A 15,775-nucleotide genomic window follows, 5' to 3' on the forward strand; every position below is an offset into this window, starting at 1 on the left:
CCTATCCAACCTCGATGGTTATTACTGTTCAGTTCTTTTCGTTCTTCACGGCTCTCTGAATAGGGATTGTCGGCCAGCATGGAAGGATCACTCTTTCTGTACTTTTTTGATACATTTATTGGAACACTTTGCAGCAGAAGTAGTCGTAGATGAAACATAAGTAGTTGCAGTAGACGTATCAGAAGCAGGTAATAACCATTGGGCAATGCCGACGACAAAGCGAGTGTATTCACTAACGTAACGTAATGCGATGCTGCTTTTTATACGTCGCGCGAATGGTCATCTGTCAGTGGCAGCCCCGCAACCTCTTAAAGCGCCAGGTGAATCCAACAAATACAAAAGCTGTGCTTGTTCATACCATAAGAAAGGACAAGTGGAAATAATCAGTGGTAATCAAAAACAAAACTTTTGCTGCATATTTGGAAGAGTAGATGATAATAAAAAACTCAGCGATGCATGAAATAAGATGAATATGGGTCATTTTAGACCCATGTTGTGCATTAGAAGGGTAGTGATATACAAATGTTATTTATTAAAAAATAAAGAAAAAGATGAAACAATTGTGTCTGATGGTCAAAAACAAGTTAATTGAGGAATACCTTGAATGCTGAATGATGAAATTAATTTACTGCGACGATATGGAAAATAAAAAGTCAGCCGGGTCACTTTTGACCCATGTTATGCATCAATGGGTTAATGTGTTACAATAAATAATTTGAGACATCCTCACATAAACTTTGAAAGTCCAAATTCACCTCTCAGTTTTAAACGCATTAATGGACAGTTTTCTTTTTTGCCTGTGGTATTTAGCATGCATAACTATGACACTATTGCAAAGTTTCATTCATGTGTGTTTAATTGTACCATTAATTTGGTCCAAATTTAATTGTAGTGCTTTATCCATTTTCATTTGCATCATTCCAAGTTTCTTTCAAACAGGAGAAAAACAGATGTCAATTGTTTCCTCCTCTCTAGAGCTAAAGCCGCATGGCTCAATCTCAAATCTAAATTGTTTTATCAACCGTTGCTTCTGCTGGATCATGACCATGTCCAATTTTAAATGGCATTCTTTCACTTTGGAAGACATGGTCCATTTCATAAAGTGCACATATCTATTTGTAATTTTATGTTCTTTGTTATGAATTTTCGCACTTCGTGAAATATCCATCCGTCCATTTTCTGATCCGCTTATCCCACAAGGGTCATGGGGAGTGCTGGAGCCTGTCCCAGCTGTCTTCGGCAGTCGTCGGGGGACACCGAGATCTGGTTGCCAGCCAACCGCAGCTCTTCATGAAATTTTAATTTTAAATATTTGACTAAATATTAAATATTCATTTTAAATATTTGACTAACACTTTTATTATTACACATTTTGTCTTTAAGGTGAATGTGATTTAATTGAATGTTTGGAAATGAGATCTGTCTTTTAGAATGAATTTGATTATTTTTAATCATGTCCAATTGGGCCAAGGAAACAGTTTTACAACTGTTTTATAATCCCTTGTAGAATTTTTAATATGTCCACTGTAAATCCTTTTAGAGATGAGGAAAAGCACTGAGTTTTATTTTAGCCACGGAAGGGCCGTCTCAGATATTTGTGGGCATTGTCGCAAGCCTATTAGTCAAATGGACTCAAAAGGAAAGAACCAACAAACCGACACAGGACATACTGTTGAACATGCTAATCCAGAAGTATGATTTGGGAAAGGAACAATTGAAGGGTGGCCGGTGTGCTGTTGTCTCCCACGAGGATGAGGGAAGGAGCTTCTGGTGGTTCTTGGGGGCTGTACGTCCAATTCCTTGGCAGTATGCATGTGCTCTTTATGGGCACAGAATGGGTCGAGTTCCTGGTTCAAATATGGAGTATGACACCATATTGAGGTGAGACAAGTTTTCGCTTCAAACAATAAAAGTGCTCGGTTTTATCTGTTATCGATCTCAGAGCAGAGACTCACACGGTATTAAAACTTGTTTGCTGCAAGACAAAAACAAAAATATTAAAAAATGTTTTTAAACATGCAAAAACCGAAACTGACATGCTGCGAGTGATTGAGAAAACACCCTATTTAGATCACTTCAAGGGACTCCTGTTATGTGGTCTGAGGTTGGTGGCCCTGAACTTCTGTGTTAGGATTTTCATAGTCCTTTTGTATGTCCAAAGGTCCATACAGCTTTTTAAGCACAGCCAACACTCTGCTTTGGACTGAATCCACTTGTTCTACAGGGCAGTATTCATCTAGACTGGATCTAAGACACAGAGACAAATACAATACAATACACTCGTACTGGCACCATCTTGGACATATTTTAGCGTGTGTGTGTTTGAGTGTGTGTGCGTGTGCGTGCATGTGTGTGTTCACCTGGACATTGTCACCAGAGAAGGTAAAGGCAAGTGTTTCAGAAACCGCTGTACAGCTGATATAAGTCTGTCAATCTCTTCATCAGAGCTAATATGATGGGGCAACTCGATTGTATCACAGGTTAAACCTGCTTGATGTACCTGGGGATGAGAAAAGATCAACTCATAATAAGGAAAACAAAGTACAAGCGAACAAAGTCAGATGTGAACAAGTTAGCAAAAATCAAGGAGAAAAAAGGCTACACTTAAATGTACTGAAGCAGTCCATACTTCCATCCATTATCTTCACAGCCTCTCTCTTACAGGGTCAAAGGGAAGAGAAAAAATAATCCAGTTGTTTTAGGGGAAGAGGTAGGCTTTACTCAGGACTAATCAGTCAAGCCAGCCACATGGATCATGTTGTTTAAAAAACAACAGCCTGGACCTCTGGTGGTCAAGTTGGGGAAAGCAGGAGTGGACCAACTACGTAGGACCTCACAAACCCCCTGAAACGGTTGCCAGCCAATCGCAGGGCACACAGAGACGAACAACCATCCGCGCTCACACTCACACCTAGGGACAATTTAGAGTGTTTCGGTAACCTTCCATGCAGGTTTTTGGAATGTAGGAGGAAACCGGACTACCTGGAGAAAACCCACGCTGGTAAGGGGAGAACATGCAAACGCGACACAGGAAGTTCCGGAGCGGGATCGAACCTAAGATCTCTACACTGTGAGGGCGACGCACTAACCACTCGCCCACCGGGCCGCCACAACAAACAATAAAACAATAAATTAATAATGAAGAGAGTAGAAAGCACAAAAACACTGTGAAACTAAAAATCAAGTCTCATAAGCCAAACAATCTAAATGAGTTTAAACAACGAGTTTTAAAGATGGGAAGTGAGAGGGCTTGCCTAACGTTCAGCGGGAGGTCCTTCCAAAGAGAGGGACCAGCAATGGAAAAAGCAAGCCTCCGCTCTCGATTCGAACGTAAGAAGAGAAGGCACAGAGGACAAAGACGTACCCGTGTTTGTCGAGACTGTGAAAACCATTAATAAAATGTGCGTTTTAAAAAACAACACTACAGCTCTTTTTTTCGGAGCTGCAACAAAAACCTATTTAATAAAGCAGCGACACAGTTCACTGAAACAACAGCAAGTTATAACATTGTAAGCATGTCTCCAGCAAGGAGCCATCTAGGGGGTCGACATATTAACGTAATGACCGGACACAAGGCGCACCGGATTTTAAGATGCGCTGTGAGCTTTTAAGAAATTTTAACTTTTTGGTGTGCCTTATAGTGTGGAAAATATGGTAATTAACATTCAAAATGTGATTTTTATGTTTTCTTTTCTCTACTATGTATAAAACTGAAAAATAAACTATGACTCACTCATTGATTGATTCATTCATTGTGGGCACAAAATATCAATGAATTATTTTTTAAAAAGTCTTTTGTAGCAATGTAAAATTATACCTCTACATTCTGCACAAACACGAATCATTCTTACCATTTCATAATCTGGGTGAGGATTTCTTGACTTCAAACTGGAAACCAGGCGGTCAAAACATGTCTTCCTGGAGAGGGAAAAAAGAGATAACATTTGCTCAATGTTGGAAAAAAAAAACAACCCTAAAAACTGTCACCTCACCCAAGTTTGCCGACCCAATGTGAAACAACTTCTTCTCCATCATCTTCGAGTAGATCTGCGAATGCTGCTTCTAAGTCTTCTAACTGACGTATACGACAATCAACGCACTCGTCAAGCTGCTCCTAGACACGCAGATAAAAACAAAATCACGTTAACGAGTTTAACTATGAGAACATCAACATCTTAAATATATTAAATCTCCCTTCTTACTGTCTGTATGACTTGTGCAAGAACAAAATAACAGTGGATACAGGGTGGAGGAGTTAAAATATATCCATACCCATTTACGCGTAGAGAATCAAAACTCTGTACCCCAGAACCTCAATGACCTGAGGGCTGCGCTTCAAGAAGAAGAGGATGCCATGCCTCAGCAGGCAATAAGTCGACTTGTGAACAGCATGAGACGTTGTCGTCAAGCCGTAATTGATGCTCAAGGGCACATGGCGAGTTATTGAGACGTTGACATTTTTTGTTGTGGTGTACCCACCATTGTTGTTAACTTTTGTTTCAATGAATTTTTTGATATAAATAAATCACCAGTGCATCCTTCGACAAAAATGTCCTACTTTAATGATGTATCAGTGCAGCGTGACCATTTTATCCATCCATCCATCATCTACCGCTTATCCGGGGCCGGGTCGCGGGGGCAACAGCTTTAGCATGGAAGCCCAGACTTCCCTCTCCCTAGCTACTTCTTCCAGCTCTCCCCGGGGGATTCCGAGACGTTCCCAGGCCAGCTGGGTGACATAGTCTCTCCAGCGTGTCCTGGGTCTTCCTCGGGGTCTCCTCCCAGTGGGACATGCCCGGAACACCTCACCAGGGAGGCGCTCAGGAGGCATCCGAATCAGATGCCCAAGCCACCTCATCTGGCTCCTCTCGATGTGGAGGAGAAGCGGCTCGACTCTGAGCCCCTCCCGGATGACCGAGCTTCTCACCTTATCTCTAAGGGACAGCCCGGACACCCTGCGGAGAAAACTCATTTCGGCCGCTTGTAACCGGGATCTCGTTCTTTCGGTCACGACCCATAGCTCGTGACCATAGATGAGGGTTGGAACGTAGATCGACCGGTAAATTGAGAGCTTCGCCCTTTGGCTCAGCTCCTTCTTCACCACGACAGACCGATACAACGTCCGCATCACAGCAGACGCTGCACCGATCCGCCTGTCGATCTCCCGCTCCCTCCTGCCCCCACTTGTGAACAAGACCCCGAGATACTTGAACTCCTCCACTTGGGGCAAGATCTCCTCCCTGACCCGGAGGGGGCACTCCAACTTTTTACAACTGAGGACCATGGTTTCAGATTTGGAGGTGCTGATCTTCATCCCAACCGCTTCACACTTGGCTGCGAAACGCTCCAGTGAGAGTTGGAGAGCCCTGTTTGAAGGAGCCAACAGCACCACATCATCTGCAAAAATCAGCAATGCAATACTGAGGCCCTCAAAACGGACCCCCTCAACACTTTGGCTGCGCCTAGAAATTCTATCCATAAAGGTTATGAACAGAATCGGCGACAACGGGCAGCCTTGGCGGAGTCCTACCCCCACTGGGAACGATTCCGACTTACTGCCGGCAATGCGAACCAAACTCTGACATCGGTGGTATAGTGACCGAACAGCCCGTATCAGGGGGTTCGGTTCTCCATACCCATGAAGCACCCCCCACAGAACTCCCCGAGGGACACAGTCAAACGCCTTCTCCAAGTCCACAAAACACATGTAGACTGGTTGGGCGAATTCCCACATACCCTCGAGGACCCTGCTAAGGGTGTAGAGCTGGTCCACTGTTCCACGGCCGGGACGAAAACCACACTGCTCCTCCTCAATCTGAGGCTCGACTTTCTGACGGACCCTCCTCTCCAGCACCCCTGAATAGACCTTACCAGGGAGGCTGAGGAGTGTGATCCCTCTGTAGTTGGAACACACCCTCCGGTCCCCCTTTTTAAAAAGAGGGACTACCACCCCGGTCTGCCAATCCAGAGGCACTCTCCCCGTTGACCATGCGATGTTGCAGAGGCGTGTCAACCAAGACAGCCCCACAACATCCAGAGCCTTGAGGAACTCCGGGCGGATCTCATCCACCCCTGGGGCCTTGCCACCGAGGAGCTTCTTAACCACAGCGGTGACTTCAACCACAGAGATAGGAGAGCCCACCTCAGACTCCCCAGGCTGTGCTTCCTCCAAGGAGGGCGTGTTGGTGGAGTTGAGGAGGTCTTCGAAGTACTCTGCCCACCTCCTGAGACGTCGGATGGTGGACCAGAATTTCCTCGAAGCCGTCCGGAAGTCGGCTTCCATGGCCTCACCGAACTCTTCCCACGCCCAGGTTTTTGCCTCGGCGACCACCGAAGCTGCGTTCCGCTTGGCCAGTCGATACCCGTCAGCTGCCTCTGGGGTCCCACCGGCCATAAAGGCTCGATAGGACTCCTTCTTCAGCTTGACGGCATCCCTTACTGCTGGTCCACCAGCGAATACGGGGGTTGCCGGCACGACAGGCACCAACCACCTTACGGCCACAACTCAGATTGGCCGCCTCAACAATCGAGGCACGGAACATGGTCCACTCGGGCTCAATGTCCCCCGCATCCCCCGGAACAGGGGAAAAGCTCTGTCGGAGGCGGGAGTTGAAACTCCTTCTGACAGGGGATTCCGCCAGACACTCCCAACAGACCCTCACAATACGTTTGGGTCTGCCAGGACGGACCGGCATCTTCCCCCACCATCGGAGCCTACTCACCACCAGGTGGTGATCAGTTGACAGCTCCGCCCCTCTCTTCACCCGAGTGTCCAGAACATGCAGCCGCAAATCCGATGATACAACTACAAAGTCGATTATCGAACTGCGCCCTAGGGTGTCCTGGTGCCAAGTGCACATATGGACACCCTTATGTTTGAACAAGGTGTCCAAGTCCAATAACAAAACACCACTCGAGTTCTGATCGGGGGGGGGGGGGCATTCCTCCCAATCACGCCCCTCCAGGTCTCACTGTCATTGCCCACGTGAGCATTGAAGTCCCCCAGCAGAACAAGGGAGTCCCCAGCAGGAGTACTCTCCAGCACACCCTCCAAGGACTCCAAAAAGGTGAGTATGCTGAGCTACTGTTTGGTGCATATGCACAAACAACAGTCAGGACCCGTCCACCCACCCGAAGGCGGAGGGAGGCAAACCGTCTACCGGTGTGAACCCCAATGTACAGGCACTGAGCCGGGGGGCAATGAGTATGCCCACTCCTGCTCTGCGCCTATCACCGTGATCAACTCCAGAGTGGAAGAGAGTCCAACCCCTCTCGAGAGAACTGGTACCAGAATCCAGGGTGTGTGTGGAGGCAAGTCCGACTATATCCAGTCGGAAATTCTCTACCTCACACACCAGCTCGGGCTCCTTCCCTGCCAGAGAGGTGACATTCCAGGTCCCAAGAGCTAGCTTCTGCAACCGAGGATCGGACCGCCAGGGTCCCCGCCTTTGGCTGCCGCCCAGCTCACATTGCACCCGACCCCTTTGGCCCCTCTCATGGGTGGTGAGCCCATGGGAAGGGGGACCCACGTTGCCTCTTCGGGCTGTGCCCGGCCGACCTTGTAATGTGGAGCGTCTAGTACAGGGGTGGCCAAACTTTTTGGATCGAAGATCTACTTTTGGATCAACTAACCTCCCGGGATCTACCCTTAACGGCGCGCGCGCACGCGCACACACACACAAAAACAAAAACACACCACTTCCCTGGGCCCTCCTAGATTCCTATTCTTTGCTCGTGCCCTCAGTGAATTGTACAAGAAGCAAACGCTGAATGAGAATCATAACGGTAAAAGATTTAGCGCAACAGCTCTGATCACAAGCTGCAATTGCAAACTGCTGAGCGCTAACAACTTCCGGTGACGTAATCACGCGCTACCGTAAATTTAAGATTTACCTGCTTTATTTTATTGGAAAAAAATATTGACCTAGATGTCAAAAAAGCTCGAGGAAGAAGAGAGAAAGACAAAGCACATTGAAAATGTCATCAGCATGATAATGGATGGCAATACAAGTGACATAGAGCAGATGAGGATGAGGATGAGGATGAGGAAAGGATTCCTCAGGACATGCATGAAAGTTCAGACAGCACTGATGAGGAAGACAATCGGGAAGAAAGTGTTTCCCTGACAAGCACAGATGTTGAGGTTCCAACAACAACACAAGACACAATCAGGAAGGAGTCAGTAAAGGGTAATGCAAAAAGCGAGAATACAGATGAAAAAAAAAAATCATAATATCATGGTCCATCTGTCAATTTTGTTGCATGTGTTGATGAAGGGGCGGAGGACAAGTGTGACTGGACACCATATCTGTTCATATCTCAGTAGTGATGTGTCGTTCGCGAACGAGCCGGCTCTTAGAAGTGAACGATGGGAGCCGGCTCCTCATTAGGAGCACACGCGCACGCGCACACGCGCACGCGCACGCGCACGCGCACGCGCACGCGCACGCGCACGCGCACGCGCACACGCACACGCACACGCACACGCACACGCACACGCACACGCACACGCACACGCACACGCACACACACACACACACACACACACACACACACACACACACACACGCATACACACGCTGCAGTTTAGAGAAGGGGGAGGGGTTAGAGAAGAGACACACACAGCAGCACACTGAGCAGCAGCACGCGACAAGACTGACGAGACGAGAGAGCTAGTTAGTGGAAAAAAAACAACACGGTGGAAAGCGGAAAGGTGAGAAAATGGATAGGAAACGCAGTGAAATATGGACTCATTTCAATTTAATTGATAGTTCAAAGGCATCGTGTAGACTAGGGATGTGAATCTCAGCACTGAGGACGATTCGATACACATCTCGATGCACTACCAGTGATGCGATACTTAAACGATACATGGAATTTTCTGGCGACATGATGCGATACGTTTCACCGTCTTCACAATGTGATATGACGCGATACACATTTAGTTCAAATCAATGCGATCCGATACGATACAGTGCAATTTATTGTGATATTGTGCAATTAAACATGATGCAAATACGCAAAGAAAAAAAGTTTTTAAAAAGATGGAATTCAGTATGGTATTGCAAAAAGTTGACCACTTTATTCCTTATAAACTGTAGAACGTGTAAAACAACTTATTTAAGCCCTTTCACAATTGGGTTTTGTGCAAAGAAAATGTAAACAATTTGGCACCTGAGACTCACAGCTGTTGCTGTAGTGAAACACAAACAGACTACTCACTGAGTGTCTTATGTGAAATATCCATCTCCATAGGACAGAAAAAAATACAATTGAAACAACGTGGCAGTTACAGCCTCAAAGCTGCTGTGTGTATTGTAGCGTACACAAACCACTCTCACTGAGTGTCAAAATGAAATGTCCAAAAGAGTCATCCAAATATAGTTTTTCCTTGCGCGGTCACAGTGAGCTGCAAGGGGACCCCCAAAATAAGAGGCGATTTTTTTCTGATCATGACCTGGTTTGCCAAGAGTTTCTCCGGTGTCCAACGAGGAACTGGACGGGGAGGCCGGGGAGGGGCCGGGAAACTTGTCGGTGATGTGGTGCCATCGTTTTAAGTGGTCTGCATATTTGTGGTGCTGACGTTGTATGGCTTCGTAGTAGTGCGACATTCTTTGCAAATTACGGAGCTTTTATCAATCTTTCCGTCTTTCTTTTCGAAGCCGTAGTATTTCCAAACATAAGATCTGAATGTTGCGGAAGCATTAAATACAGTCGTTTCCTCGCTGCTGCTTGCGCGAACTTCAATAGTGTTTCGCTAGTTGTGTAATGGACTGTATGTAACGCACGGCTACCGTCCGTATTCAACACAAAACGCAAAACAATGATGGTGCATTCATTGCGCCTAGGAAAGGGCAGATAGGGGACGTTTAACATGAATAAAAAGGGCGCTTGAATCGGATTTTACCGATACCCCCCAATGCATCGTGAGGAATCGCGATTTCAACCGTCAATCGCGTCGTACCCAGTGAATGAGCCGATGCACTCGCATCGCGCACGTGCGCATCGATGTATCGATTAATATCGATTATTTTCCACACCCTTAGTGTAGACTGTGCAAGGTTAAAATATCTCATTGATCAGGCTCCACAAATAACCTACACACGCACATCAGAAAAGCACCCATCAGTACAATTTGAAGAGAAAAGACAAGCAAGGGAACCAGCTATTAATGAAGGTGCTAGTGTGTCTGCAACTGTTGCTGCTGCTGCAATGTCACAACTGCCTAGATGTACAACCTAGAGCTCTATGAGCCACTTTATGCAAAAAGCTATAAAACCAACAAAACAGAACACAATTGACGAGGAACTGTAAATTTCCGCAGTGTGGGACAAATAAAGGATATCTTATATCTTATAAAATGATTGCAATGGATTTTCAGCCATTTTGTGTTGGCTGTGTGTTGTAGCAACATCTGTCCCCTCAGAGAGAATCTTCTCCAAAATAGGGCAAATATTAACAGAGAGGAGAAACAGGATCAAACCCTCAAAGCTGAGGCACTTGGTTTTTCTTCATGCCAATCTTCGCTAAAGACAAGCTAAAACCTTTAGCTGGATGCTGTTTTTTCTTTTTGTTTTACAAATTGTAATTTATAATTCGTTGTGGTATTCAATGCTTACTTATGTTGTTTTACTGTAAATAGTTAAAAGCTTATAAATATACTAGAGCTGTCAAACAATTAAAATATTTAATCTAATTAAAAATGCAACTGTCATAATTAACTCAAATGAACTAAAAAATTAATTGTGATTACTCACACATTTTTTATCGTTTCTGAATTTCCTTTTACATTTTTTGTCCTATTTTTTCCCCATTTTAATGCTCTCATCAACATGGAATAATGAATCAGTTTTCTAAGTGCCAAATGCAAATATTTACTGAAATAACAATTTCGATTTTCAATTTTATATGAACATTTTTCACTTGGTGCAGTTATTCACACAATCTCTCACACAATATTACTGTCCATCAATAACGGTGAAAAAATATTTTGTCACACAACAGCTGCTTTAACAGCTTTTTTTATGAAATCAAAAGAGAGCAATATAACATTATAAAGTGCACATCTAAGGTAAACTAGTACTCACTCCCCCTAACACAGTCAGGCTATGTTGATTGTGTTGGTCCTTCTTGCGCGGAAGTCTCTCTACGGTTTTGTGTAGACCTCATTTCGAATGACTACACTTGGTTCGATGACAACACTGGAGACATTTTACTTTCGCTAGGTCGCTACCACTGTAGCGCACTGTCACTGTCAGACGAACACAGAGAAGCTCCACCCGCTCTATTTATATGGACACAGAACACTGTAACCTTCCACACAAAATAGTTCCAAACAAGTAACAATCGCGTCAGTGGCATTCGTCGTATACCTGTATAATACAGAGAGAGAGAGAGAAGAACAGATAACTTTGGTCTTGTCAGTGGAGCAATATGGCAACTATTTGTTGTTGTTTTGTTTCTGGTGTATTTATAGAGCAACGTAACATCCGCTTGTGCCGTGTGCCGCGTTAATCTTGCGAGAAAAAATTTAATCCTGTTAAAATTCATTTAAATTAATGCCAATAAAAACGCGCTAAACTGACAGCTCTAAAATATACACATTCAGAGATTGGAACTTTTTGACGACCTTTTTTTGAGATGGGTCTTTGTACTTTGTTTTTATTTTTGTAGTACTCATGCTGTACTCCATGTTGAGTATGTTCAGAAGAATATAAATAAAGCCATATAAATAATAAATATTTGATATAATGTCTATTTTTTGCATTAGTAATTTATTTTACACATAATATTATATTATTTTTGGTATTAAATTTATTTAAGCAACAAAAAAACTGAGGAACCATTTGGGAGCCGAAAGAGCCGGCTCTTTTTAGGGAGCCGGCCAAAAGAGCCGGTTCTCTAAAAGGAGCCGGAATTCCAATCACTACTGCTCAATGTGCTGCTGTGTGTGTCTCTTCTCTCACCCCTCCCCCTTCTCTAAACTGCAGCTAAGAGTTTAGCTCTAAGAGCTCGTTCGCGAACGACACATCACTAGTCTACTGTGGAAAGGGAAGGGTGCATCTTTGCCTGAACAAAAACAGAAAGTGTTTTTCCGCCTACCACAAAGTGAAATAAAAAGGCACTAAGATGTGTCATATGAAAAAGAATAAGAGGAAACGCTTCAAAACATGTTCTATAATTTCAAAATGTTATGGACAGAACTCTGTTTTTTATTCTGATATTATCACTGTTGTGACCAAAAAGTTGCCAAAAGCGCCCACTATATCAAAAGTGCTACAAAAAATATCTAATAAACAACATGATATAGCAAAAAAAGTTTTTGTGGACTTTGTTATATTTATAAACATCTCAGTTCCCAAAAATCTGAATTTTCTGGCTATTCTTTTGATGGGTCAGGTCTTACACTTAATATGTTGTATGTGTTAAATGTGTTTGTATAATTTTGTGTGTTCAAATGTGTTTAAAAAGCTGAAATTTGAGAAAGTATTTTAAATGTCATAAAACGCCCAGGGTGCGTTTTGATTTTATAGATTTCACTTGCTGCTGTGTGATGGAATGTAAACCCCGTGATGTCAGGGAATGACTGTATAGATAAATACCTTGTTAGCATTAGGAACAGGTCCTTTGAAGCTGTAGAGTTCCTGAAGGATGGCATATTCCGCCTTGAAAAAGAGACGATAAATCAGTGAACTATAATACCCAGGAAATAGAAATAACTTTGACATCATCAAATGGTACAATTATGATGCACAATAACACAAGTTATAACAGTAATTTGCAAGTACAGTGATCCTCGCTACTTCCTGATTCACTTATTGCGAATTCAGTGCATCACGGATTTTTCCAAAGTACTGTATTCAGAAAAAAAAGCCTGAATAACTCAGAGGTTTTGTACATGCACTGTAAAAATTTTAGTTTACCACAACCCAGTACCAGGAACTCGCTGATCAGAAAAGTTCGAGTTCCATTATGCATTTCAAGAGTCCCAAATTTCAAATTCTGAAATGGTCTACTTATTCAATTCATATCATATGATAATAACACAAACAACAACATATACACACAATTATAAAGAAATGCTGTAAAAATCTAAATCACTCAGTAGCAGGCCTAAGGATTTCGGAAATTCACGGTAAACGTTTTTTAGTTCCGTCGGATTACCCAATGGGAAACCACGGTAACTAATTTTGGGTTCCGTAAACATTCATCATGGGAACCCATTTTTCTATTTTGACTGATATTCATAATCAAGAATTCTGAAACTCAAAAGTATAATGTTTCAAGGGTAAATATTTGAAAACGATGCAATAACAATGAACATTACATCAGCAGCTGTGTACTCCATTTTTATTCAATAAAATAAATGGATCAAAATATGTTGTACTCATATGGCATCATGAATACAACATACCACAAAATCATAGTATTTTTTCCAATCCCATACTGGGAATTTTAATTTACTGGTAATCATTAATACAAGTAAGTATTGATGAGGGCTTGACATCCTCTTCCCAAGACGACGTATGTGTAATCTTCTATCAATTTGACGAAAGAATGTAACACACGCCATCATTAGTTCTACCAACAGTTAACATTAGCATTACTACACCTTGTGACAAATGTTTTATTCATAAAGTTACCATGCTGCCCCTGCCCGACCCCTGCCTCCCGTCACAGACTATGACCCTCCCCTCATTATCCGACATCTGAATATTGCGTATTGCACAATGCACTACCTCACTTTACCGCAATAGCCACAAGTGCCATTGTTTATGCTGTTGTATTGTCTATATCGTCTAAATTGTTTATACTGTTCCGATTGCATATTATGTATTTTATACAGTGTAGCTGCGATCTTCTCAGCTGTGTCTTTAATGCATAGCATATTTGCATGCATATTTGCACTGAGGATTGAGAGAAAGAAATTTCATCTAAGCTGCATGTTATATGTAAGCATATTTGACAGTAAAGATGACCTTGACCTTGATGCTACAACCAGTAAATTATAGAATAACCAATACTGTTTCATCATATTTTTCATAGCAAGTAGCCTATACAGTGATCATCGACATCGATCAGCGACATCGGCCAATGACAGCACAGAGTGGATTTATCCCGTGAGCTTAATGGCTGCGCATCATCGCAGCCCCACCCAGCACCTTGAGTCTCATCACGCTGGTGACTCTGGCATACTGTGTCTTCTGTTGTTTCTACGTGCGCGGCGGAGAGAGAGAGTGAGAGAGAGGGGGTGGGTGTGGCCCTGTCTGAAAGTAGCAGCACTTCGCCTTCTCATCAATACCGATCAATTGTCTTATTATTAACACATCGGCTGTGTGGGGATAGCTGGCCAGGAGCTAGCTGGAGGCTAACGATGGCTACACCGTCAGAGCATCAAATGAGGGCCCCCTACTACGCCACCAGCACAAGTCTCTTTGCTTCTCTCAGAAAGCAATGCTGATGAATGTTAATTACTGTATATAATTACTGTATAGTTTTATAATTAAAGATTTAAGAAAATGTCTACTGCTATAGTCTTTGTCTAAAAAATGTAAAATATAAATACTGTTTGCATATTTTAAACATTCTGGTTCCCACAAACCCTGACACAAAAATTCCTCTGTGGGCTGGGGCAAGCCCTATTTTGCGGTTTGTCACTTAGCGCGGCAAGGACCCTATTAACCGCGATAAGTGAGGGATCACTGTAAATCCCAGTTCTATTGTGAAGTTGGCATGAGAAAAAAAAAGCTGTATAAATTGTTGACACGTCTGCATTAATGACCAAAAAAATGATATGATATGATTTTTTTTAAAAGTCAGTCGGCCCTTATAAAGGGTGACATGGTCGCTTGTGCTATTTAGTAACATGATGTGTAAACACATTAAATATGACCAGAGGAAGTGATGAAGAGTGTTGTCTCTGGAGATTTAAAATAAAATTATAGGCAAGCACGTTTAAGTTAAAGGGTGAAAGACTAAAAGTTACAAAAATCCTTTGATTGTAGCGATCAGCTCAAAAGGTTGTGTGCAACAAAAACATTAACTGAAGTGTACCATCATTTTTGTCCGGGCCTCTTTCATGAGTTTGTTTTTGAAAATAATTCTGTTGAGCCACAATCGAAAAGCAATGTCTGGTTTTCATTCGTTACATTTCATCCAATGTTTACCGTTACTATTATGATCATTATTCTGTTAATTTGTTTTTCTTTCAGAGGGTTAACAACAATTTTCCCACATGTCTATTGTTTGACAGTTGACGGAGTATGTTTTTTAAACATTGGTTCTCTGGTGTGCTTACCCACCTATTCATTGTGACCCGAGACAAGCAAGTAGCTCATTTGTGACCTGCCTATTCAGAAAGCAAGTCTCGATTTGGCAGCTACCCAGGACAAAGTTCACAGCGAAACTCTCTTTTCAGCAATGGCTGAAGCACCATCATCTTAATTCAGTCATTGTCAGCCATTTTAGAGCATTTTGACATTTTCAAGACTCACAGGATATTGTGGTCAATCAAACTGCTAAATGAAAGAATAGACTCTCCTTTCAGCGGTAAAAGTCTCCTTTTCTGTCATGTTTTAATCAGCAGTAGAAAAAAAGGTAGGTTGCACAAAAAGCAACAGGTTCTCCCAGTGGACTCTCAAACTGTGCTGATCTCATGTCTGAAATGGGGCACCGATGTCATCTACTGGTGGTTGTGCATCAGTTTTTTTCCGATACGGATTTTTTTCCGCATGATATGGATTAAAATGATTCTGCATTGTTGCCACTCCTTCAT

General features: G+C 43.0%; 1 protein-coding gene across 1 annotated transcript in view; it reads right to left on the bottom strand.

The window, feature by feature from the left end:
* Positions 1-1,891: 1,891 nt before the first annotated feature.
* c15h5orf22 (chromosome 15 C5orf22 homolog) overlaps positions 1,892-15,775 on the bottom strand; it is a 35,669-nt gene continuing 21,785 nt past the window's right edge. The window contains exons 6-10 of the mRNA XM_052088510.1: positions 12,603-12,665; positions 3,993-4,114; positions 3,852-3,918; positions 2,361-2,500; positions 1,892-2,247 (exon numbers count right to left, since the gene is read on the bottom strand). Coding sequence (XP_051944470.1) covers positions 2,091-2,247; positions 2,361-2,500; positions 3,852-3,918; positions 3,993-4,114; positions 12,603-12,665 — 549 coding nt within the window. The 3' untranslated portion in view covers positions 1,892-2,090. The remainder of the gene's footprint in view (positions 2,248-2,360; positions 2,501-3,851; positions 3,919-3,992; positions 4,115-12,602; positions 12,666-15,775) is intronic.

The sequence above is a fragment of the Hippocampus zosterae genome, chromosome 15, assembly GCF_025434085.1.
Source record: "Hippocampus zosterae strain Florida chromosome 15, ASM2543408v3, whole genome shotgun sequence".
Classification (NCBI taxonomy): domain Eukaryota; kingdom Metazoa; phylum Chordata; class Actinopteri; order Syngnathiformes; family Syngnathidae; genus Hippocampus; species Hippocampus zosterae.